We start from the raw sequence: 24,201 nt of genomic DNA, 5'->3' as shown, positions 1-24,201 counted from the left end.
TTGAAATATGTCTCTAGAAGTTGACGGGTTACCGACCACCGTCACACGGGTTGGCCCATTTAACCAAATCTTAATTTAATTTTTTCTTTTTATACGCTAAGCAATCTTAGTTTTTGTTTTCTAATATGATATACCATTTTTTGAACAAGATTTGTTTTATTTAATGAGTCGCACAAAAACAAAATAAAAGAATAAATGAAAACATGGATCTTGAAAAACCATTTAAGGAAAAGGGAAAGTTAACAAAGATGACATGGTTAAATCAAGAAATAATTATCTTTTCATCTTTATTGGTTTTTATTATATATTAATACATTTTCACTTAAATAATTTACATTTTCATAACTCAATATCAAACATGATCTAAATTAGTTTCTTACTTATTTTTAGATAATAATTAAATGTAGCCCTTAATTTAAGTTATATAAAATGCTTAAGTGATTGATGGAATGTAATCCTTAAGTTATATATAAATGTTTGATTTAAATAGAAGCTTAAATTATACTTAGAGTTTTTTAATAAAAACGAATAAATATGACAACAAGTAATTAAAATTATTTATTTATTATAAAAATAATAAGAGTTTTTAAATATAACATACAATGGATATAGTAAAATAAAAAGTTCACAAATCAAATAATTAAAAATAAAAATATTTATCAGAATATTTTCGAGAAGGGCAATAAGTTACCCAATTGACTCTATCGATTTTTCATCGTAATAATATCATATATCTAAATAATTTTGGAACAAATAATTATTTCTTGATTGAATGAAGATGTGATTTCAAATTATTGAAATGGGACAAGACGATTTCAAATGGGTTTAAGTAAGATTAATATAATGCATTCCCCTCTTCAATTTAATGTGGGAAATGCAAACTAATGAACTATTACAAGATTAATAATACATTAGCCCAATCTAAATGAGCCTTTTTCACAGTATAACATGAACAAATGATTCCTGTAAGGACGAAAAATAAACTGAACCCAAAATATTGATTTGAACAAATAATCATAATAATAATGACCATGATCATATCTGCTCACAATCTTGCACAGTTGGAAGGGAGTCCAGTCTGATGATCGACAGCCACAATCTCACTGACAGTACAGTTCAGCACATCCTGGCCTAGCTTGGCCCCAGCAGCCTTGAGCCCCCTCAAGGAAAGAGGCTGGTTGAAAAGGTTCAGAGAAGGCAGTTTAGAAGCAGGGGGCATCTTCCCGCCCGGCAACAAAGGCCTGAAATCTTCATTAATCAATGGGACCTCGAAATCGGACTTGTCATGTTTCACCACATTGTCCTTGGCTGATATGTGTGCACCAGGTTCCATGTGGTTAGTAGAAAAGCTAGCCTGGTTTGGGAAGTTAGGATAAAGAGAGACGTATCCTCTAAGGTACATCATGTCTATGAGGAACTTCTTCCATGAAGCCTGCCATCCATTTGTTCTTGATTTCGGTATTTGAACAGGGTTCTTCTTCGCATCTTCAGTGAATCTCATGTTCATGTACACATAGAATTCTCTCCATTGCTTAGGGAAGAACACTGCTCCCCAACTACAAGGTAGTTGATGGAGATAAGGTGTGTTTGAATGGATGTTCTTAAAGAACTCAGTGGGGTTCCACTTTGGCCTTTCTTTCACCACTTCAACCAAACGAGGCGTGTACAGAGATATTGTTGACAATTGAGGGAGGGAAATTTGTGGGTCGTAATGGTATGCCATGAGAGCATATTTGATCCAGAGATAGTAATATGGGGAGACTTCAATATCGTCCTCGAGTAAGAGTCCGAAGTCATCATCGTTAGCAGGGTACCAACTCTCACTCACGGCTCGAATCAGTCCTCCTTGAATAATCCTTCTCCTTAAAGTTTTCGGACCATGAGGCCAATTGAAGTCACCCACCATTTTAATAGTGTCCTCATCAACTTGGCTATCCATGTTGAATGTGATCGAGATTTCGTCCCCCACGTAGTATGCGTCGCTTAGAGATTTAAGTAGACGGGATAGCGAAGGAGATCGGTTTTGGGTAATAATGCTGATGGAGACGTGCATTTTGTTCCAATCTGCAAATAAAAATGTCAATTAGTAAATAGTAACACATTACTTTTAGACTTTTAATGGATATTAATTGTGGGGGCTTACTTGGTAAGGCTGTGGATCTTAGATCAGCCATCCAAAGGACTTTAGGGACCGATGGTCTAGGCAAAAGGATGAGAGTTGAAGAAGAATTAGAGTCGTTTTGATTGATCTCAGAAGCCATCTTGAGAGCCTTTCTGACATTAGAATCAATGTCATTAACAGCGATGATAACGCTTGGGTTATGCATTTTAACAAGACCCTTCATACTAGAATAAACCGATTGTACAACCGGGACTTCAGAGTTTGATATGCCAGTGGATAGAGAACCCATTCCAAGATCGAATATCTTGAACCGTCTCTCCTTACAAACCGTCTTAGGCCAGTTCAGAGCAGCCGCAGCATCTTCACAGGGACAGAATTTCCCACCAGAGACAACTATATAAGCTTTCTTCCCAACCGTGTTCTTGAATTTTTCTAGGAGAGGAGCTAATGCCTTCACTTCGTCGATCGAGTGGGCGTAGAAGAGCGCGTCTATCTTCTGAGGGTTCATCGCAGCCCACTGTGTGACGTAGCCAGTCGTCAGAGCTTTCCACCATTGATCGTCTCTCACATTAACCACGTCTTTGAAGATAACTGTCGTTTCTGATACATAAGCCAGCCGGTGCTCGCTGTCTCCCCATGTTTCTTTGTCGTTTGGATCAACTGGCAGGACATATGAGCCACCGTCTCTGTATTTTTGAAGCTGGTAGCTGCAAATTGAGAAGAATCCATTATTGAAAAAGGGTTTATGTTTTGTGTATGATTGATTTAACAAAAAGAAAACCCATACTACATACCTTAGGTGGAGATCTTCGCCGGTCATGAAAGTGAAAGGATCTTCAATAAACAGAGTCTTGACAAGCTCTGCAGATAAGAACCAAGAACTAGAGAGGAAATCCACCTGCACTATTTTATCTACGGTGATGTCATAAGCAGGGTCAGGCAAGTAAAGTCCAGCCTCCTTCGATTTGAACTTCCGGTAGCTAGGAAAAGTGAAATCCTTCTGACGGAACGGAAGGATTCTCCCAATGCTTCCCAAAACAGAGTTCTTGTACTTTTCGGTTCCGGCGACGTGCGACAGAATCTGAAGCATCTTGGTGCCGGGAATCATGTCATCGTCGAGAATGTAGACGAGATCGGCTTCCGTTTGTAGGGCCATCTGGAATCTCCCAAAGTACTTGAAATCATAGGTTGAGCTAATGAAGCTTATCCTCGAATCATTATAGCTTTCGACAATCCTCCTTAAGGTGATCTCATTGGGGCTACCGAATGACAGCACCCAAACATGGTGAAATGGAAGTGTTTGACGAAGAAGTGAATCAAGCTGAGAGCATAAAGTCTTCCTCTTGAAATGGTTGAGAATGACAGTTACTCGTGGCTGGGTTGGGCCCTTCAAGTCCCATTTAGACTTCATAGCCATGAGTTCAGTTAGGGACTCTGTTCCGAAAGATTTGGTCTGGAATTGTCGAACCTCTTCATAAAGATCCGTTTTGAGTTTGATCATAACCTGGTCAGTGGATTTCTTCTGTTCAAAATCGATCTTCTCCTGCTCACAGACGTCGGTCTTTGCAAACTTAGCTTGAGGGGTGTACTCTGCCTGGAGGAGGGACGATGATGAATCGTCTTGGTAACGGCTGACGAAGTGAGGGGCGGTGATAATGAGATTCTTCCAGTTTTGAGCTATGCGGGTAGCCCATGTGAAGTCTTGGTTGGATTTGAGGTCGACGGCTGGACTCATGTAGTAAAGGAGGAAGGTGGCGTAGATGGCGAATGCAAACTGGAGGCAGGTGAGCATTGTTACCAGACGGGCGGAGGTGGATTTAGGCGGCGGCTTTTGCTTCGCCGCCACCGCCTTCTTTACTCCGACATAGTCGTTGAACATCCCTTCAAAATAGTCGTTATTCCTCATTGTCGGATACCTTGCAAACGACATTTTATCCGATCTCATCAATGGTGTTTAAGCAGCTCTCAAGTAGAATGATGATTCAGAATCAGTTCAAATGATAAAAAAAAAAGGATCTTTAAAGAAGAAGAAGTAGAAAGAGAAAGAATTGTGCTGAAGTAGGAAAAGGGCGAGTGTATAAATATATAGAAAGGGAGAGGAGATGGACAATTGGGTTTTTAATTTTTTAATTTAATTTTAATTTAATTAAAATAAAATAAAAATTTGGGATGGAAATGGAATGATGAGAAAATGGAGGAACAGTCACAAACTCACATGTTGATTAATGAATGTTTAATTAAATAAAATTATATTTTTGTAAGTAAAAAATATGAATAAATGAGTGCGTTAGGCAACGCGCTTAGGCCCTTATCACTCATATTAAAAAAAGTTAAATTAAAAATAAAAATAAAAATAAAAGCCGGTTTTATTGGCGACATATTTGCTTTCCATACGTTTTTGGCACTTCTCCATTTGCCATATATTTACTATAATTACACTCTCTTTCTTTCTTTCTTTAATTATCATTTTTTTATTCTTAAAATTATCAAAATTTTATCCTTAAAATATAAACAAGTGTTACCACCAACAACAATCATAATGATAATTAACATTTTAAAGCTTATAGACAAAAAAAAAACATGAAGGGAAGTGTTATTGTTGATTCAAATATAGTCATAAATAATCATTACTTTTTTTTTAATTCATAATGAAAATACAAAATCCAAAATGAAGTTTGTGTTTATTAAATTAGCAACAATTAATAATAATAATAATAATAAAATTAAAAGCACAGACCAATCCCGGATATATTTCTCTTGCAAAAAACTCAAAGCTAACTTAATTGTATATAGTCAATGAAATAAATTCATTCTGTTAATGAATGAGCACCACACATAATAAAGAAATAAAATAATTGTGAAGCAAATTAAACTCTATTAATTGTCAAACGTCGTGAATCCCAAGAAGAATCCCAAACCCACATTCATCTTATTATTACCAAACATGTTAATAAACAATACAACAAATTATATATTAAAAGACAACCAAAATAATTTACCTTGATCAATAAGAGATTAAGATACCAAATTCATCATCATCGACAGTGCTACTATAGCCACTACTACTGGATTGTCACTTTTACGTTTTTTTTCTTTATTTGTGAATAATTGAAATTATTATTATAAGTACACTTGTGTTTTGGTGGAATCAATTATTTATAACATAAGGACATTGTGAAGCATAAGAAACACTTTTTTTGCCAAAATGAAATTAATTAATTATTGTGTATATATATATCTTATTGGAAAAGACTATAATGGCGTAAACAGGAGAGTATCTCAACTTGTAAACAAGATAGCTAAGGTCATGCCAGAGAATCCCGAATCAATCAATTGCATAATGTATTTCCCTTTTCAAAAAAATCACTAATTAATTAGAATTTATAAATAGTACTGTTTCAAGTAATTATTTTTTTAATTTTTAAAACAGTAATATTCTTGATGTAGATTTAAGTAAAAGAGCATAATATATATATTAATATATATTGTATTAGTCGGCATAGTTTGACTTTCTTTAATTTTCCATATAGGAATTGAATATAATAATAAGATATAAAAATAGAGTATGAATGCCTACTTTGACAAGTATTGCAGCAAACAATATCTGTTAATGCCTTTTTGCCAAACTTAATTTCTAATATTCAATATGAATTAATGAATGAATGAAGCCACCTTTAATTAATTGTAAGATATTTGTGGAAAATTGAAATGACTCATTCTTAAAGCTGCTTACCTATTTTTTTTCATGGGTCAAAACCCAAAAAGGTACTTATATTAAGTGGGGATAACACTACACATTCTATCATAAATATTATTGGATACCAATAAAAATAGAGAATTAGGTCATTAGTTATTGTAATTTAAATTCGAGTTTATTTTTACAAAGAAAACTAGCATAATCATTCACATGAATTGAATGATTATTAAATTTAACTTAAGACGTTTTTAGTGAGAATTATACTTGTAATTTTTACTTTATTAAATTTGAATGGAAAATAAACGAATAAAGATTTGGTTGATTTAGCTTTAAATAGTGCGGCAGGATGACAAGTTGATGTCTAGAACTAGTAGTACTTGATAGTAGTATATATAGTTGTAGGAGGATAGTGGCTAATTTATATGAAATGGTCTGTTTGACACTGGTTTAATGGATAAGATTATAATGGAAATTGATTATAATGGAAATTGACAATGGGAAAGAGGACACATTCACAATATTTAAAGGTTCTTGAAATAGATCCATTGATTTCAGATAAAGTTGGTGATCATCTAGTAGTGACAAACAATGACTTGATGATGTTGAGCTAAAAGTTATATAGGGTGTTGAAAATTTATGAAATGTGCCCACTGTTAAAAGTTCTATCAAGACATGTCTACTTCTCATGGGAATTTAATATTAGTATTCGATTCTTACTTAAATGAAAGCGGAAGTTAATTAATATTGTGAGGTTAACTTCTTACATTTTTAAAAAATAAGAAAAGAAGTACTTGGATTTATATATTGTTTGGAATTGTGTAACTATCTCTTTTAATATTAGTTGGTTTTGTTTGAGCTACGAGATATTGAGAGCTTGGTGAGGGGGACCACGATTCCCTTTTGTGAGGCCAACGTTTCTTATCTCAGATCAACCATGCCCTTTCTTGATTAAGACATCATTAGGATTTATAATTTTATCATCGGAAACATTAATTCTAATCAGGTAAATTAAAGTTCTCATATTTAATTAATTACAAATCGTCACCCTTTTTATTTACTTATAATTAGGAACTGCACAAATTAACCTAGCTAGCTATATTCAAATGACTTAACTAGAATTTGGCCAGATATGACTCTTCTGGATCATATATATAATTATATGATTAGTATATGATGTTCTTAATTAGTCGACTGATTTTCAAAATGGTTGAGACTAGTTGAATTGACATTATGCTCAAATGGGTGGAGGACCAGCCACTTGATTACATGTGTATAATGATTTAATGATAGACTATATAAGCTCCACTTTGAATTTCTTTATCATAGTTAATATATACATTAAACAAACATATAGTTAGCCTTAATTCAAATATAATTCCCATAAAATATGTTTTAAGTTTTCAAGTTAGAATGAAATCACTACTATTGATTAGGGTGAGCAAACGGGTGAACCCAACCCGTATTACCCAACCCATATTCAACTCAAATTAAATTTATCCAACCCATAATTCAACCCATATTATTTACTAATATGGGTTGGGTATGGGTTGGGTTGAGTATGGGTTGGGTAACCCAAATTATTTTATTTTTATTTTTTTATTTAACATGTATTTGACTCATTTAACATATTTTTATTCGTTTAACACGTTTTTCACGTTTTTATTATTTTTAATACGTTTTCACACGTTTAACACGTTTTTGACACGTTTAACACATTTTGATACATTGAACACATTTTTCATATTTTTGGCATGTTTAACACGTTTTTAACACGTTTAACACGTTTTTGACACGTTTGACACGTTTTTGACACGTTTGACACGTTTTTTCACGTTTTCGACACGTTTAACACATTTTGGCACGTTTAACATGTTTTAACACGTTTTACATGTTTTTACATTTTTGACACGTTTCACACATTTTTGGCACGTTTAACACGTTTTTCACGTTTTTGACACATTTTGACACGTTTAACACTTTTTCACGTTTTCGACACGTTTAATACATTTTTCACATTATTGACACGTTTCACACGTTTTTCACATTTTTGGCACGTTTAACACGTTTTGACACGTTTAACACATTTTAACACGTTTAACACGTTTTGAGACGTTTAACACGTTTTGACACGTTTTTCACGTTTTCGACACGTTTAATACGTTTTCGACACGTTTAATACGTTTTCGACACGTTTAATACGTTTTTCACACATTCAACACGTTTAACACATTTGACACGTTGGACACTATTTTCACGTTTTGACATGATTAACACATTTTAAACACGTTTGACACATTTTTCACAATTACGACACATTTAACACATTTTGACACATTTTACACATTTTTGGCACGTTTAATACGTTTTGACATGTTTAACATGTTTTTCACGTTCTTCACATTATTAACACGTTTAACACGTTTGTAACATGTTTAACATGGTTTTCACACATTTTTCACATTTTTGGCACGTTTAACATGTTTTGACACATGTTCCACGTTTTTGGCACGTTTAACACGTTTTCCACGTTTTTGGCACGTTTAACACGTTTTCCACGTTTTTGGCATATTTTGATACGTTTAACACGTTTAACATGTTTTTCACATTTTTGACACGTTTAATACGTTTTCACACGTTTGATGTCAAACGTGTGAAAAACATATTAAACGTGTCTGTAATGCAAAAACGTGTTAAACGTGACAAAAACGTGTTAAAACTTATCAAAACGTATTAACGTGCAAAAAAATATGTTAAACATGTCAAAAATATGTTAAATGTGTAAAATGTGTTAAAATGTCAAAAACGTGTTAAACGTGTCAAAAACGTGTTAAACGTGCCAAAAACGTGAAAAACGTGTTAAACATGTTAAAAACATGTAAACGTGTTAAAAATGTGAAAGAAGTGAAAAACATGTTAAACATGTCAAAAACGTATTAAACGTACCAAAATGTGAAAAACGTGTTAATGTGTGAAAAACGTGTCAAATATGTCAAAAACGTGTTAAACATGCCAAAAACGTGAAAACATATTAAACGTGTGAAACACATGTTAAACGTGTGAAATATATCAAAAACATGTTAAAATGTTAAAAACGTGTTAAACGTGCCAAAAACGCGAAAACCGTGTTAGACTTATCAAAAACGTGTTAACGTGTTAGTTATGTTAAAAACGTGTTAAACGTGCCAAAAACGTAAAAAACGTGTTATATTTGTCAAAAACGCGTTAAACGTATTAAACATGTCAAAAACGTGTTAAACGTGCCAAAAAATGTGAAAATTATGTTAAACTTATCAAAAACGTGTTAAATATGTTTAAAACGTGTTAAACGTGCCAAAAACGTGAATTGTGTTAAACTTCTCAAAAACGTGTTAATGTGGTGATTATGTTAAAAACGTGTTAAACGTGTCAAAAACGTAAAAAAAGTGTTACTGATTTTCAAAAACGCGTCAAACGTATTAAATATGTCAAAAACGTGTTCAACGTGACAAAAACGTGAAAAACGTGTTATTAGTGTGAAAATGTGTTAAACATGTCAAAAACGTGTCAAACGTGTCTAAAACGTGAAAACGTGTCAAAATGTGAAAACGTGTTAAACGTGTGAAAAACGTGTTAAACGTGTGAAAAATATGTTAAACGTGTCAAAAACGTGTTCGACTTAAAGTTGGAAAATGATTAGTTTATATTGGATTAATAATAGAGAATTAAACTAAATTTATATAATTTGGGTAATTTGGGTAACCCTAACCCAACCCAAATTAAACTCAACCCATACTCAACCCAACCCATACTCAACCCAACCCATATTAACCAACCCAAATTAATATTTTGGGTTTGGGTTAGGGTTGGGTTTGGGTAAACCCATATTATGCTCACCCCTACTATTGAGGACCTGGTTAATCTACTATAGAAGATAAACTTTTTTTGTTTAAAAAAAAGTAAACAAACATAACAAAATTATGTTTTTTCACTGTTTTTTTGTTTGTAATAAAGTAGTATCATTTGTCTAATTATTACATTTGTCTTTACTATATTTGAATGTAAATTTATCAAAAATTAATGTGATATCATTTTTAAAAAAAATTTTGGCATTGAATCTTACACATATCTCTTCATGATTACATTCAAAAGAGTGTCATCAGTGATTTTGTTGGAATATACTTATAAATCTTTGTACTACCAAATCAAGTAGATTAATTATATGGGATCTCTCTCAATTCTCAATCAACAAGAAAGCATTTAAAAATAAAAAAGTACTATAAATGAGTTATAATAAACTATATATTTCTTTATATATCACACATATATTTTGAAAATAGAAAATTGAGGACATCTAGATAGACTGATATGTGAACGCGAAAATTTAAAGATTGAAAAAATGGCAAAGTAGCTAGCTTGTTTCCAAACATGACATTGTCGTCAACAATCAAGACTTGAGAATTTGGATAGATTCCAATATGTTTGGCTTTTAGTTATGGTTTCATTATTGAGGCACATATGCACAAACTTGCCCATATTGTCCACAGTAGTACATGCTAAATTACCTAAATAAATAAACTCATTTAATACCTGTATTTTTCATAGCCATTAATTACGACTTTACATATATGATATGAGTCCATTGAAGTATTTGTTTGTACCTACCATTATTTTCTTCAACCAAAACTTAAAAATCAAACATTTTTTATTCATTTATTCTATTACCATTTATTTGTTAATTTGTAGTATTACAACACATTCAACATTTAATGTAAGAAGAGTGGAGTTACTTTATAATTTATTAGCTAGGTCTATTATGTATTTTATGGGTAGCTATTAGCTAATTAAGATTTAAAAAATCAGTTGAATTATTAATGGATGAATAGTTAAATTTAAGTTGGATCAATAATAATAATGTGACTATTGAAGAAAAAATGAGTCAAATATGAATGTGAGTGATATTGCTACGCGCAAACTGTGGTCAATCAAATAATATCTTATTCACGGGAAAATTAACAGACACCACCACTTATATTATATATTAGGCACATTTAAAAACATTTAACATAATTGTTTTTAAAATTAACACGTACGTTGACCTCTAAAACAATAGAGATATATAAAATGACTTTTTTTTTCTTTTTCTTTTTTCTGAAACAGATATATAATATGAATTCACACGTATATTAATTATTACTGGGAGAGAAACTGTGGAGCCAATGCCAAACAAAGGGACATAATAAAGAAGAAGAAGATAGTGCTGGCGATCAACTTCTTCTTCTTCTTCTTCTGACTTCTGTTTTGTTTTTATTTTCCCCCTCAAAATTGATTTGACTTTACTACAGGCCAAAATTGAGTTACCTTCTCGGATCTATATATATATATATATATATATATGCATGTATATATATATATATATATATATATATATATATATATATATGCATGTATATATATATATATATATATGCATGTGACAACTGCCAATTATGTTCTTATATTATTCTCTTACATTAAATTAAACCCATCTAATTTTAACTGTAATCTAGTTTAATTTCAATTCTTGTAAGTTTTTTATTTTAATCTTTGGTAGACTATTTAGTTGGAAAAAGAAGTCATGAAACCTTAGTTATCACATTTTTCTGATTCGTATAATTCATAATGTTATTATTTTGAAGGTTTTCGGAAAGTCGGTGAAACCAAACGAATAATTAATTGTTATAATATACGGCTTCGATAACAACATGTTGGGTAAGTATTGCTTTATTATTTTTAAATATTTTTTATCATTTTAATATATCTTTAACATTAAAATAATAATAAAAAAAAGGTGAAAATAGTTTAAAAAAAGATTTTCACTATTATTAAAAAAAAATGGATTCGTTGTTGACGACCCAAGTTTGAGATTTGGGCCCAAGAGTAATTAATGAAATGCAGGCCTTATATATAATAAACACACACCTTTCCGGCCCACGTTAGACCAATCTGGAGTGAATTTTATATTTTATTATAAAATTAATTTACAAAATCTTAATATACTCAATTAATAATGGTTTTAGGGGTGATTAAAAAAGAAAATAGCTAGATCCCATGATAGCTGACGCTTCATATAATTACTTATAATATTTGTCAACACAATAGATTCTAATTGCATAAAATAATGCCAAATTTGTTAGGTCACAAGGTTGACTTACTAAAATTAATGTTTATATATAATATATATATATATATATATATATAGTCTTGGTCTTGGCTAATATTTTAGTATTGTTTAAATTAGTTAGGGAGAGTTTCATAATTTGAGATCATGTGATTAGCTGATATGATTATTAGCCTCTAATTCAATAAATAACTAAAATAAAGTCAACGCAATTCCATCAATTCAAGGCCCAAGACAATTAAAGCACAACTTATATCTTTATATATAAGAATCATGTGTGAAGAAAGTCTTTGTCTTTTGGATTGTCTTTGTAGGGATCTATTTTTGCACTTCCCTTGATTTTTTTTACAAATTAGTTATGTTAATTTTATTAATGTTAAAGTCTAATATTTTTTCTAGGACTCTATTTTCATTAAAAAAATATCATTGGTAAATATTTTGAGTTTCGGCATTGAAATATTTTCGTCTACTTATCTTGGTATGAATCTCGGTGCTACAATCCATTCTAAAGTCTCTTAAGACCCGATTATCTAAAAGACCAAGATATATTATTTCAAAAGGGAATCGCTTGATCCTTATTATGAGCATATTTGTCTCTATTCCCACTTTTATGATGTCTTTATTTTTATTCTAAGAGTGTGGCCGTGAAGATAGAAAAAAATATGTGCAAATCCTTTTGGGATTCTCAGAGTCCTACTTTGATGATTTTGTGAGTTGGACTAAAGTAAAAAGATTCAAGGATCAAAGAGTCTTGTGAATAAGAGATTTGGATTCATTTTAATAAAGCTCTTATGGGCTGATATGATTAGATTCAAGTATGGAATGGATTGATCTAATGGTTTACCAAAACTAGTTCCCGACCAGCTAGTTGTAGTGTTTGGAGAGACATCTCTACCACATGAAAGTATTTTTGTGGGTGGTGTAGATTATCGGTAGGCGATGACTCATCGATCGACTTCCAGGACGATGTTTGGTATAGTGTTAAAAGACAAGACATGTTTGATCAACGTTCGAACAGTTTCGTGTGCCAAATAAATTATGAGAAAACTTAATGATAGAGATATAATCTTACATGAAAGAATGAGGGACGTAAGATGGTGATTATTTTTTCTCGTATCTTACGTTGAAAAAATATGTATTTTTTAAGGTTGGTGATTGTTAGACATTATATGCGGATATTGTTCCATATGACTTTGTATGTGAGAAGTTGTAGGATTCTAAATTCTATTCAAAAACCTCATTTTTTTATGGATTGTTGTCATGCATGGAGGGATCTTGACGGATGATATGAACAGGGGCGGAGTCAAGTACAAGCCGGCCCGGGCTGTAGCCCGGGTAGCCTTAAACAGCCTGAATGTATTTTATCAATAACGACTGTAAATTACTGTCGTTATTGGTTATTTTCCGTCGCTAAAAGGCATTTGTGACAGCAAACTATAAAACTAGCCCGGATATATTTTTTTAATAAAAAATTAGCCCGAGTAGGTTTCAAATCCTGGCTCCGCCCCTGGATATGAATGAAAAAATAGTGCATAATGTTTGGTGATGCCTCAATCAATCGTCGGTTGTTGGGATAGAAACTGTGAGCTTATGATTTCAGTAATCGCGGTAGACCGATGCGTTTACTCCACTCTATAAAATCTATTCAAAAACCTCATTTTTTTATGGATTGTTGTCATGCATGGAGGGATCTTGACGGATGATATGAATGAAAAAATAGTGCATAATGTTTGGTGATGAATGAAAAAATAGTGCATAATGTTTGGTGATGCCTCAATCAATCTTCGGTTGTTGGGATAGAAACCGTGAGCTTATGATTTCAGTAATCGCGTTAGACAGAGATGCGTTTACTCCACTCTATAAAATCTATTCAAAAACCTCATTTTTTTATGGATTGCTGTCATGCATAGAGGGATTTGACAACAATTCAGTTGAGAGATGATATGAATGAAAAAATAGTGCATAATGTTTGGTGATGCCTCAATCAATATCGGTTGTTGGGATAGAAATCGTGAGCTTAGGATTTCAGTGATCACGGTCAACCGATGCGTTTAGGTTTGTTGAATTAACGCTAAATTTTATGAAAAATAAGGAGAACTAGCGTGACATCAATAATAAAAACGCCGTCTGTGGGAATCGAACCCACGACCACGTGGTTAAAAGCCACGCGCTCTACCAGCTGAGCTAAGACGGCTTGGTGATATTTTAATTTTGTCGTTTTTATTAAAATACTATAATGTATATCATATTATTGGATACACCCTTCTTAAAAAATTCTATATATTTATATTGCTTTTAAACTTAAAAAAGTTTAGAAAAACACTATTGAGATTCACCCTTGTCTGCCACATCCGGGGGGGACAATGTTATATATTTTTTCTAAACCAATCAATCATATATATATATGTACCTCCAATAAGTCTTGCCATTCCCAATTATTTTTTTGTTTGAAAACTAAGTTTGTGAGCATATATATATATATATATATATATATATATATATATATATATATATATATATATATATATATATATATATATATATATATATATATATATATATATATATATAATGATTGATATTCATCTAGTTAGGTCGACTTAGGAGCCTCGATCTGTGGAGGGTTTTTTTACTAATTAACTTATAATAAAATGTAAAACTTTGAAAATGAGTTAATAATTGTATGAAAACAACAATAGTACAAAATCATTAATTAATTATTTAATTTCTTGTAATTAAGAAAGATCGGAATTGGTTGTACATGCATGCTTAATTAATTAAGTAGATAGTTATTATAATAAGTAGAAGGAAGGTGGCAAAAACCGTTATAAATACGTATTTATGAAGATGAAATAATTATCCATACATGCATGCAAGCATGATGTAATTAATTAAGTGATATGCATCATCATGTGGTAATTAATTAAGTTTATATATTATCATCATCATCATTCATCCATCTTCCACTTGTGCTGGGATGCAACTCGCTCATGCCGGGGAGTATACTCCTATATATATTAATAATATAAAATGAAGTTATTAATTATCCTATTATATAATATATATAATGATATTAATTACCTCCAATAGTTGTAACAAGGTGGCTGGATTAGGAGTTGAGACAATGATATGGCGTGCAGTGGGAGTGATAAACCCTTCCTCAACTGCCTTGTCCATGAATGACAATAACGAGTTGTAGTACCCATCAACATTAAGCACTCCAACCTGCATTTATATATTCATTTTTTAATTAATTACTCCAAATTTATTTATTTAATTAATTAATTAATGTAATTACAGGTTTATCATGGATTCCAAGTTGAGCCCAAGTTATGACTTCAAGCAGCTCCTCAAGAGTTCCATAACCACCTTATAATAATAGGACATTAACAAAAATATATCTATATATGAAGAAGAAAAAGAAGAATGAGATATATTTGTTAATTAATATTTAAGTACCAGGCAAAGCGATGAAGGCATCAGAATGAGTGGCCATCTCAGTTTTTCTTTGATGCATGTTTGCTACTGTCTTCACTTCACCAACCGTCTCTCCTGTTATCTGTATTACATATATAAAACATTAATCTATTTCCAAATTATATACTATATAATTCAAATCAATTCTTACGTACGTACCTCTCTTGCCATGAGTGTCTTGGGAATCACTCTACCAGCACAGCAGACAGCAGTAATTTATAAAGAAAAACACAAATCATCATCATTAATCAATATATAAATATATATATTAAAAATAAAATAGTAAAATATATATAGCCTAGGTCATGCACCCAACCCAAGAACATGTCGGCCGCCATCGTGAACAGCTTTAGACACTAAACCCATGAGACCAAGACTTCCACCTCCGTACACCAAATCAATGTTCCTACATACCTAATTAATAATTACATATCATTAATTAATTAAATATCAAGACGATGATAAATTATTATGTATAAACTTACTAGCTCTTTTCCAAGTTGAATGGCGGCATCTTTATAGATGGTCTTGTTCCCTGGGCTACTCCCGCAGAACACACATATCCTCTTCAACTTTGATTTTTTTATTAATTCCTTCTCCTTCTCCTCATTCTCCATTGTAAGATAATATATAATATTAGATATATATGCTTAACCAAAGATGCATGCGCTATATAAATGGGACTTTTTGTTTTTTCTCCAGAGATTAATTGATATGTTTCACTATCAAGATCCAAAAAAGTACGCACTAAATTATAAATCAAAAAATATATAATGTTTTAAATGGGGTGCATCGATCCAATTCATGATTGTACGTATCTATATAATAGTATTAGTGTGGCTTCTCATGTATTAATTAATAATTAAATAGCTATAATATTATAGCTAAGTACTATTATATATATATATATGATATCAATTTCTCATGCGGAGCACATGAAAGCCTCTGATCGATTATACGACCCTAGCTAGCAAGCTAGCTAGCTCCTCATCTTATATTTAGTTAAACTATATATCTTCATTTTCCCTTACAAACAAATTAATTAATTAACAGTACTACAATACATTCATTTTACCCCCACTCCATCCCACCTAATTAAGACTTTCTACCGTCAAAATAAATAAATAAATAAAACATTTATAATTTAAGCGGTTTGAGAAATTTGAGAAATTCAAATAGTGGTTTATTGACGGATTATATGTATGGTGGGGTTAGAGAAATTCAGTCCTCTTTATAGATAGTAATTTATTTCTCTAGTTTCTGTCTTTCATATATTTTGATTTTTCTGACTAATATTTTGTTTCATTGTATTTAAAGGAATCATATTTTTTTTTAATACCATTTAATTGAAATTTCCTTTTATTTCATTCCAACCAATTAAACCAGCATAATCATTTGCACCAGGTGATTCTCATTCTCAAGACACAAGATCCCTAATTAAGAACACACCAGAAAATAATTGTGATCAAACAAAATAAAAATAATGTTATTGACAAATTCAATTGATGCTGAAACCATGACGATCCTTAGGAATTGGCTACATTACATCCACACTGAATTATTAAGCAGTCAGTCATATTTATATATGTTATGCAACTCATAAATATAAATGTCCCAAATTGCAAATACAAGAATCGCAGTTGTAAGTATATAACTAGAAACAAACATTCATACGTAACTAGTACTTGACTGTTTTATATATATATATATATATATATATATATATATATATATATATATATATATATATATATATATATATATATATATATATATATATTACAATATTTAAGGCCTTCTTGAATATAATTAAAATCCTATACAACTTTTATTTATTTTTAATTGTTTTTAACCCATTTTTAAAATAATATAATATATATACAAGTTAAATTAACAAATATAACTTAGTTTAATTGATTGATTATATTTTTTATAAGCTTTAAAAAGCTTACTAGTATAAGTGAAGGATTTAAACTTAAGAGTAACAATTATTTTTTTAAATTACGATATAATAAGGTGTCCCAATGATTGCATTATCCCAGAGCCCAACTTATTTATTTATAAATATATATATTAACATTTCTCCTCACCCAAGATATAACATAATTGAATAACTTAAGTTTGAATATGAGAAACTTGTGAGTTTTATAATCCATCCAAAATAAGAATCGATTAAGAATCGCAATAACTATGATGTCATGTCCAAAGAGTATGTTGAACTATTTTACATGTATGTATTGACGGTTAATAGTATGCATGCAAGCTGGTATAAGAATCGGAACTAGATACAATTTTACTCTGTATAATTTATTAGTCGAAGCAGAACCATGCAACCAACTGGATTTTAAACACACGTGTTTTTGGTAGTATGAATAGGAAGTACTAGCTAGCTAGTTTGATTGAAGTGTATTATATGGAAGAAACAAACAAAAATGTAGTGGTAGGATTTTTCTGATGCCATGTTCAGAACAAAATGACAAGAAAGAAAACACTGGAAATTTTGTGAGTTACATGATGATTCATAAATAGAATGGTCCCCTGTCTTAATTATACATAAAGAACTAGCTAGACCACTAAATGATTGCATCCATCTTCCAAAAGCTGATCTCCATCCATGGCCATGGGTTATAGTAAGTACTAATTAGTAGTAGTATTAGTATTAGTATATGACAAGATCAACCGCTACCCTTGGAGTTAGGGAATACGTACTACCTAGTACTTTGTGGGGTCATATAAATTATTTCATCATTGGAAGAAGATCATATGTTGAATGATATATACTTTTATTCAAAACACATCAAACAGTTAGATCTCAACTTATTGAAGCAAAGAGTCTTTATATTCTAACCATTTATTGAGAATGGTGTATCCCTAAAACAATTAAGTGACCTAATAATAATAATCAATTAAAAAAGTCTTCAAATTTGTAATTCTTTTTGTTTGTTTTCACTCTGTTATGATAGTGTCATCAAAACTACCAAGCAAAATAAAATCAAGAGACAACAGCTTAAGAAAAATGATAGCCATTGCCTTAAAAAAAACCTATACATTTAGGATCAAACTCAGAGGGATGTTAAAGCTTTCCATGGAGAAAGATTCGAACCTGGGCTCAGTTAGGTCCACTTCGTCATCATCTTGAGAGAAGCGCCTACATGATCGGTTTGCTTGCTTGATCTGATCGGTTTCAATTATCTCTTCAATGGGTTGATTGATACAATCTTTAGTTACTTCGCCTTCCCTGTTATGACAATTCTGCAAATAAAAATAAAAAAGTGTTGATCAACATCTCATTTCGCTAAATTGATTGAGAAATGGAACTTTAAAGCACACTACCTACCTGGAGAATATTTAAGGGGAGGTTTAGCCTTCTTGATTTCTCTGGGGCAATGGTGGTAAGTATTTGAACTACTTCACTCATGGTTGGTCGACAATCAGGATCCAACATTAAACACTCCTTAGCCAAGTAAGCCATAACCTGCATTTCTTCTTCTGGAAAATCCCCTTTTAATTTCAAATCAGCCAACTCCGAAATAACTCGTCTACTATCCTGCAGTCTTGGACCAGCCTGTAAACAAAACACTTATTAGGCGCTATTTATTGATCAAATCTAAATAACCCACTATCCAATGAGAAATCTACATATCAATCACATAATCTAGATCAATTATTTTTTCATTATATATCTTTTTACCCATAATAATGTTGTTTTACCCTACCCAAATGACGAGACTTTCTTCTTCTCCTCTTGATGACCTGGTAATTGCTTGTCTGCCGCTAATCAGCTCAAGAAGAACTACCCCAAAGCTGAAAACATCAGACTTGAAAGATGCTCTTCCAATGATAGCATACTCTGGTGCAAAATACCCAAAAGTGCCTTGCATTCTGGCAGGCGAGCTGGAGCAGCTAGGAACGCCATCTATTAAATGTTTAGCCATGCCCAGATCCGTGATCTACACATATAGAATGAATTTGCCACATATAATTATGAATGTAATTGGAAAAACATTATGAAAAGATTAAATGTCCTCATTGAACCTTTGCTCTCCAATCCTCGTCTAGGAGAATGTTAGTAGATTTGACGTCTCTATGCAAGATTCTTGGAGCAGCTGCCTCATGGAGATAGTCTAAGCCCTTGGCAGCTCCAAGTGCAATTGCAACTCGAGTACTCCAGTCCAGGCATATTCCTGAAGCTCCATCCAAACTGTCCCTTAAGTTACCATTTGGAACGTACTGATACACTAAAACCCTTTCAGGATTTGTTCCTTTGTTTTCTGAGCAGTACCCCAGCAAAGGTACTAGGTGACGATGATGGAGTCTTGATATCAATTCAATCTGCAGATGTAATCAATGTAACTTTAAGGAAGCGTCGTTCTAGAATTGAAAATTTGTCCACAAAACAAGTTACATGGGAAATGACCTCAGTAGAGAAAACAGCTTCTGTATCTGGTGCTCCATGACTTCTTAGTCGTTTGATGGCCACAGTTCGTCCGTCTTTGAGACGACCAATGTACACATGGCTGCTGCCTCCGACAGCTATCAAGTTAGAACTGCAGAACTTATTTGTTGCAATCACCAACTCGGAGTATGAAAACTGTTTAACCGGTCCATTTACTGATTTTCTCCTTCCTTGAAAACAAGCTGCAAATTTTGTCATCAATTCGTTTTGCTTCATTTAATAGAAAAGATCATTCAATTGGATAATAAACATGGACATTAATATAAATTCAATTAAAACTAGTACGAAAGACTGGGGAGGCCATTGGATGGTTATTCTCACCTAAAACAGGGTTAATGGGGGACTCGATGTAAAATCTGGATTGTGCAGCACTATTGATTATGAGTTTGGTTGTGCTATTGCAACTTGTTTCTTTATCTGAACTTGGAAGAGATTGTAGCAAGTGGCTTTTTTCCTTATGGATGTAGCACAATATTAACGCAGCAAGAACAGTAATTGTGAACACAAAACATACAGAAAGGACTATGATGACACTTCTGTTAAATATATGTTTCTTTGCCGATTTTATCTCACCGGATGATCCTGCAAGGAAGAAATATATGCACTCAGTTTAACTTTAAATCATGCATCCAACCTAGTCATAAAGTTTATTGACATAACAAGAATAATATTACAAACCAAAACTGAATCCATTTTTCTGTTATTGCAAGTTTAAAGGAAAAATATAACACGATAAAATGTTATACCAAAACTGCAGTTGCAAGATGTAAAGCAGCTGGTGCTTTGGTTCTCTGCTGCACATATGCATGTCCAACTATTATTGGCTGATCCTCCTGCAGCTAAAGATGCAAATGAGATGAGAAAATCCACCAGACAACTGGAAACAACCAGGAACAGTTATTGCTTCCTCTATCTTACACCTTTGATTTTGTTTCAGGAATGCAAAACTAAGACATTACCAGGACTGCAATCACAGGACGTGGAACAATTATTGTCTGTAAAATTTTGATTGTCTCCATATGCGGAGGAGCATGTGCATGTCCACTTGTTTAGGGTTGATCCCTCAGATAAATGATCTGGTAGCCAAAATCTAAATTAGTGAAGAAAAAAATATGATGTAAAGAATTTTAACTTTGCATATGAGCAATTGTTCTTGTTTGTGGTGCTATGAGCATTTAGAAATGAAACACTGCCGCCTTTTGCGTCATGACTTGTATATTTAAAAGCATGATCTTCTGGAAAGTATGAGTTATTTTGTGCACAGCAGAATGGTTTTAGCTGTTTCCCAACATACATTATACCATATTATGTAAGCTCTTGCATCATCAATGTTTACAGAATGAAGATACAATATAGACTGTTGCAACTAACCACTGATAAGTTGTTGAAAAGAGATCAAGCTAACGAAAAGAGCAATAGTAGCTTTGCAGGAACCTCCATTTGTTCTCACCCAGAAAGTGAACTGGTCAAGAAAAGTCAGTTATAATCAAATTTTACCATCTTCATATACAAGTGCATACTAATTTCATTTTTTATTTACGTGATTGACATATGAGACACTGCATGCTCTGTAAATCTATAACCACCTTAAAAAATTAAATATACGGACATAGAGAAATAACAAAAATTTTCAAGCTGCTCAACATAACTAAACTAGAGGATATATATAGAAATTAGCACCTAATAACGAAAATTTTCAAGCAGCTCAACATAACTAAACTAGAGGATATATATAGAAATTATAGCACCTAAACAGGTCACTTAAAATTCAACTCCACAACCTAAAATTTTCAACAAATATTTTGACTAAGATGTGCAACTATTGATTCTGAAATCTTTGTCAGTCAAGCCCATGCCAGATGTAAATTAAAGCAATTATATTGCCTTAACTATTCAACAATGAACATGATCAATAATCTAGTTGAAATGTTACCAACACAAATGTACTATTTCACAGTTTAGACTTTTGGCCTTGCTAAGCCGGTAAACAGTATTCGTACACACATTGCTTCCATATTAATATGTATGTTCAAGCAAAGAAGAGAAAAAGAAAGAAAAAAAAAGATATGTTGTGTGAGCAAGGGAAAGAGAGAATTGAACCTTCATTATGAAAGAGGTTCACATTCAAAAGTACAAATGCAAATCTGCAAGGCAAAAAACAGTCAGCAATTCAGTACAAGATAATAATTGCTGAATGGAGTAAAGTAGTGCAGAAAACAGATAACTGGAGAACTATATGTATTCGATCACATGACATGGATTTGATCTTATGATTCTTATGCAGACAATTACATTAGAAATGATTGGCTCTGCACTAATTAGATTGCCAAGGTGCAAATCATGACATGAACTACCAAGTTATGCTTGCTCATGGTCAACAATCTAATAAACTAGTAAAAATATTTGTTCATAAGGAAAATCCATTACTATCTGCAAATATATATAATTTATGTAATTTTTAATAGAGAAACTTTAATAAAGTTACGAGTGAAAGTCGCATCTCTTTTAGAAATAATTACAACCAAATACGCACAAAAGTCCCAAAGACAATGAAACTAAACACGCAAAAAAATATGAAAACTCTCGTCCCAACCAAACCATGTTAAGAAACATGGACCTAACATCTCACATAAAAATAAAAACTAGTCTCAAAATGAACTGAAACTAGACCTGAACTACAAGTCAATATGAGTCCAAACTCACCATCAAGCAAAAAGTTCACCCATATTCTACAAGTTGACAGCTATATCCAGCATCATCCCCAATGTTTTCTTTTGTGGATTAGGAAATGTAATCCAGGTGAAAGCAACTGAGGAGAGAAACAATGAAGCTGAATTATCCAAATTTGTCAGACCAATTACCAAATAAAGGTTGAATAGTATAATGTAGAACAATCATCTGACAGCAAATAAACCAGAAAGAGACTGTATATATGATTGTCCTGATATACATTTCAAAGAAAATAATGTTATTCCACCACATGACCCTAAAGTATATCAATTGAAAGAGACATTTTAGCTACCTCGAAAAGGACCCATCATCAACAAGCAAATTAGCTGCAAGGGAAAACACAAAAATAGAAAGTATTAAATTAGCATATCTGATCTTGTAAGGGATAATGTCGCTAGAATGTTCTGCTTATTGTTATGCTTCCCCACGTAGGTGAGAAAGAGAAAAAGTGATGTTTACTATATAAGGATATATACTTTGCTTCAAAGCAAAGGACAGAAGATAAGGATTGTTAATTCTCAATCCAGGACTATTTCGTTATATATTCTGAAAAGACTGGTCGTTTGAGTGGAACTCCGTACCCGAACCAATTGTCGGCAAATGCCAAGTATTCTTGAGCAATCCACTTTGCTCAAAGCTTGAGAAGATGAAGTGGAATCTTAATTGAATGCTTAGTCGGGATTCAGTCAAAGAAACTTATTGATCTAACTTGCTTCTTCTTTATTATACCTTATTAATTGTTTTTGTAACCTTAATACAAACATATTTCTACAATAATAAAAGAAGTTAACCTTAATTAAAAGTAATAGAAGAAGCACGCTTAGATTTAAAACATACACATACATCTAACATCTTGATCATTGCGATTATCGTAAAAGAAATGAGTGTGTATGCAAGTTTGGAGATAGAGAGTGAAGTTTGAGCTGCGCACCTTTGTTCAACTCCAGCGATCTTTCTGCACCGCCGCCGGAAGTTGACAAAGAATCTATTCTTCAAAAGATAACTCATAGAACTTGAGGAGAGGAGGTTCAAATCATGTGGAAATGCTCTACACATTCTACATTCACGTACTTCAGTGCTTGCGAGCTCACACACAGTCTCTTCGAACTTAATTCATCCGATCCTCGGGAGGCATTTTGAGAAAGAGAGAGAGAGCGTCTAGCGTAGTAAATGTTTAAACACACTTTTCGAGGTTTTCTGCACGTTTTCCGACTACTCTCCTCACACCACCATTTCATTGATATTTGTAAAATAATAACCCACATCTTTTAATAAATAATAGTATCACAAATTGATTTTTTTTTCTTTCATTGACTGTATACTATTAATTACTTTAATTTTATTCAATAAATAAATTTGGAGGTTTTTATTTAATAATTAGTTAATAATAACTTTAGTTTTCAATGCATGGAGGGGATAGTGTTTCTTTCTTTCTTTCTTTGAATTGCATGGATTGGAGCAAGATGTGATATAACTTGCTAAGACACATTGCAAAATACAATACATTTCATTTCAAATGTAAGAAAAAACTTGGCAAATTTCACAAGATTCAAGTCTTTTTCACCAAAAAAAAATAATCAAAG

At 32.2% G+C, this 24,201-nt stretch overlaps 3 protein-coding genes and 1 non-coding gene across 7 annotated transcripts; all 4 read right to left on the bottom strand.

The window, feature by feature from the left end:
* Positions 1 to 800: 800 nt before the first annotated feature.
* On the bottom strand, positions 801 to 4,156 carry LOC124913661. The gene is made up of 3 exons (XM_047454073.1): positions 2,917 to 4,156; positions 2,144 to 2,829; positions 801 to 2,064 (listed from the first exon to the last, which is right to left on the bottom strand). The coding sequence occupies exons 1-3, from the start codon at positions 4,065 to 4,067 to the stop codon at positions 1,046 to 1,048; spliced, it is 2,856 nt and encodes a 951-aa protein (XP_047310029.1). The 5' UTR covers positions 4,068 to 4,156; the 3' UTR covers positions 801 to 1,045.
* A 9,920-nt stretch (positions 4,157 to 14,076) lies between these two features.
* On the bottom strand, positions 14,077 to 14,149 carry TRNAK-UUU. The gene has a single exon. It is a non-coding gene; the product is annotated as a tRNA-Lys (tRNA).
* A 721-nt stretch (positions 14,150 to 14,870) lies between these two features.
* Positions 14,871 to 16,049, bottom strand: LOC124916652 (cytokinin riboside 5'-monophosphate phosphoribohydrolase LOG1-like). Its single transcript, XM_047457400.1, has 7 exons — positions 15,918 to 16,049; positions 15,749 to 15,846; positions 15,592 to 15,622; positions 15,415 to 15,514; positions 15,254 to 15,324; positions 15,037 to 15,180; positions 14,871 to 14,963 (listed from the first exon to the last, which is right to left on the bottom strand). The coding sequence occupies exons 1-7, from the start codon at positions 16,047 to 16,049 to the stop codon at positions 14,904 to 14,906; spliced, it is 636 nt and encodes a 211-aa protein (XP_047313356.1). The 3' UTR covers positions 14,871 to 14,903.
* Positions 16,050 to 18,307: 2,258 nt separating this feature from the next.
* Positions 18,308 to 23,780, bottom strand: LOC124916650 (receptor-like serine/threonine-protein kinase NCRK). Of its 4 annotated transcripts, none has more exons than XM_047457399.1 (13): positions 23,550 to 23,780; positions 22,911 to 22,944; positions 22,592 to 22,697; positions 21,989 to 22,032; positions 21,260 to 21,350; positions 20,848 to 20,964; positions 20,635 to 20,721; positions 20,210 to 20,470; positions 19,850 to 20,070; positions 19,468 to 19,764; positions 19,149 to 19,382; positions 18,770 to 18,997; positions 18,308 to 18,684 (listed from the first exon to the last, which is right to left on the bottom strand). In XM_047457399.1, the coding sequence occupies exons 4-13, from the start codon at positions 21,992 to 21,994 to the stop codon at positions 18,475 to 18,477; spliced, it is 1,752 nt and encodes a 583-aa protein (XP_047313355.1). In that variant the 5' UTR covers positions 21,995 to 22,032; positions 22,592 to 22,697; positions 22,911 to 22,944; positions 23,550 to 23,780; the 3' UTR covers positions 18,308 to 18,474. The 4 variants fall into 4 exon arrangements, with proteins under 4 accessions (XP_047313355.1, XP_047313354.1, XP_047313352.1 ...); XM_047457398.1 differs by having other exon boundaries at positions 18,310 to 18,684; positions 20,635 to 20,727; positions 22,592 to 22,718; positions 23,550 to 23,779; XM_047457396.1 differs by having other exon boundaries at positions 18,310 to 18,684; positions 20,635 to 20,727; positions 23,550 to 23,779.
* Positions 23,781 to 24,201: the final 421 nt, after the last annotated feature.

The sequence above is a fragment of the Impatiens glandulifera genome, chromosome 9 (assembly GCF_907164915.1).
Source record: "Impatiens glandulifera chromosome 9, dImpGla2.1, whole genome shotgun sequence".
Classification (NCBI taxonomy): domain Eukaryota; kingdom Viridiplantae; phylum Streptophyta; class Magnoliopsida; order Ericales; family Balsaminaceae; genus Impatiens; species Impatiens glandulifera.
This window is presented reverse-complemented; position numbering and strand designations above follow the sequence as displayed.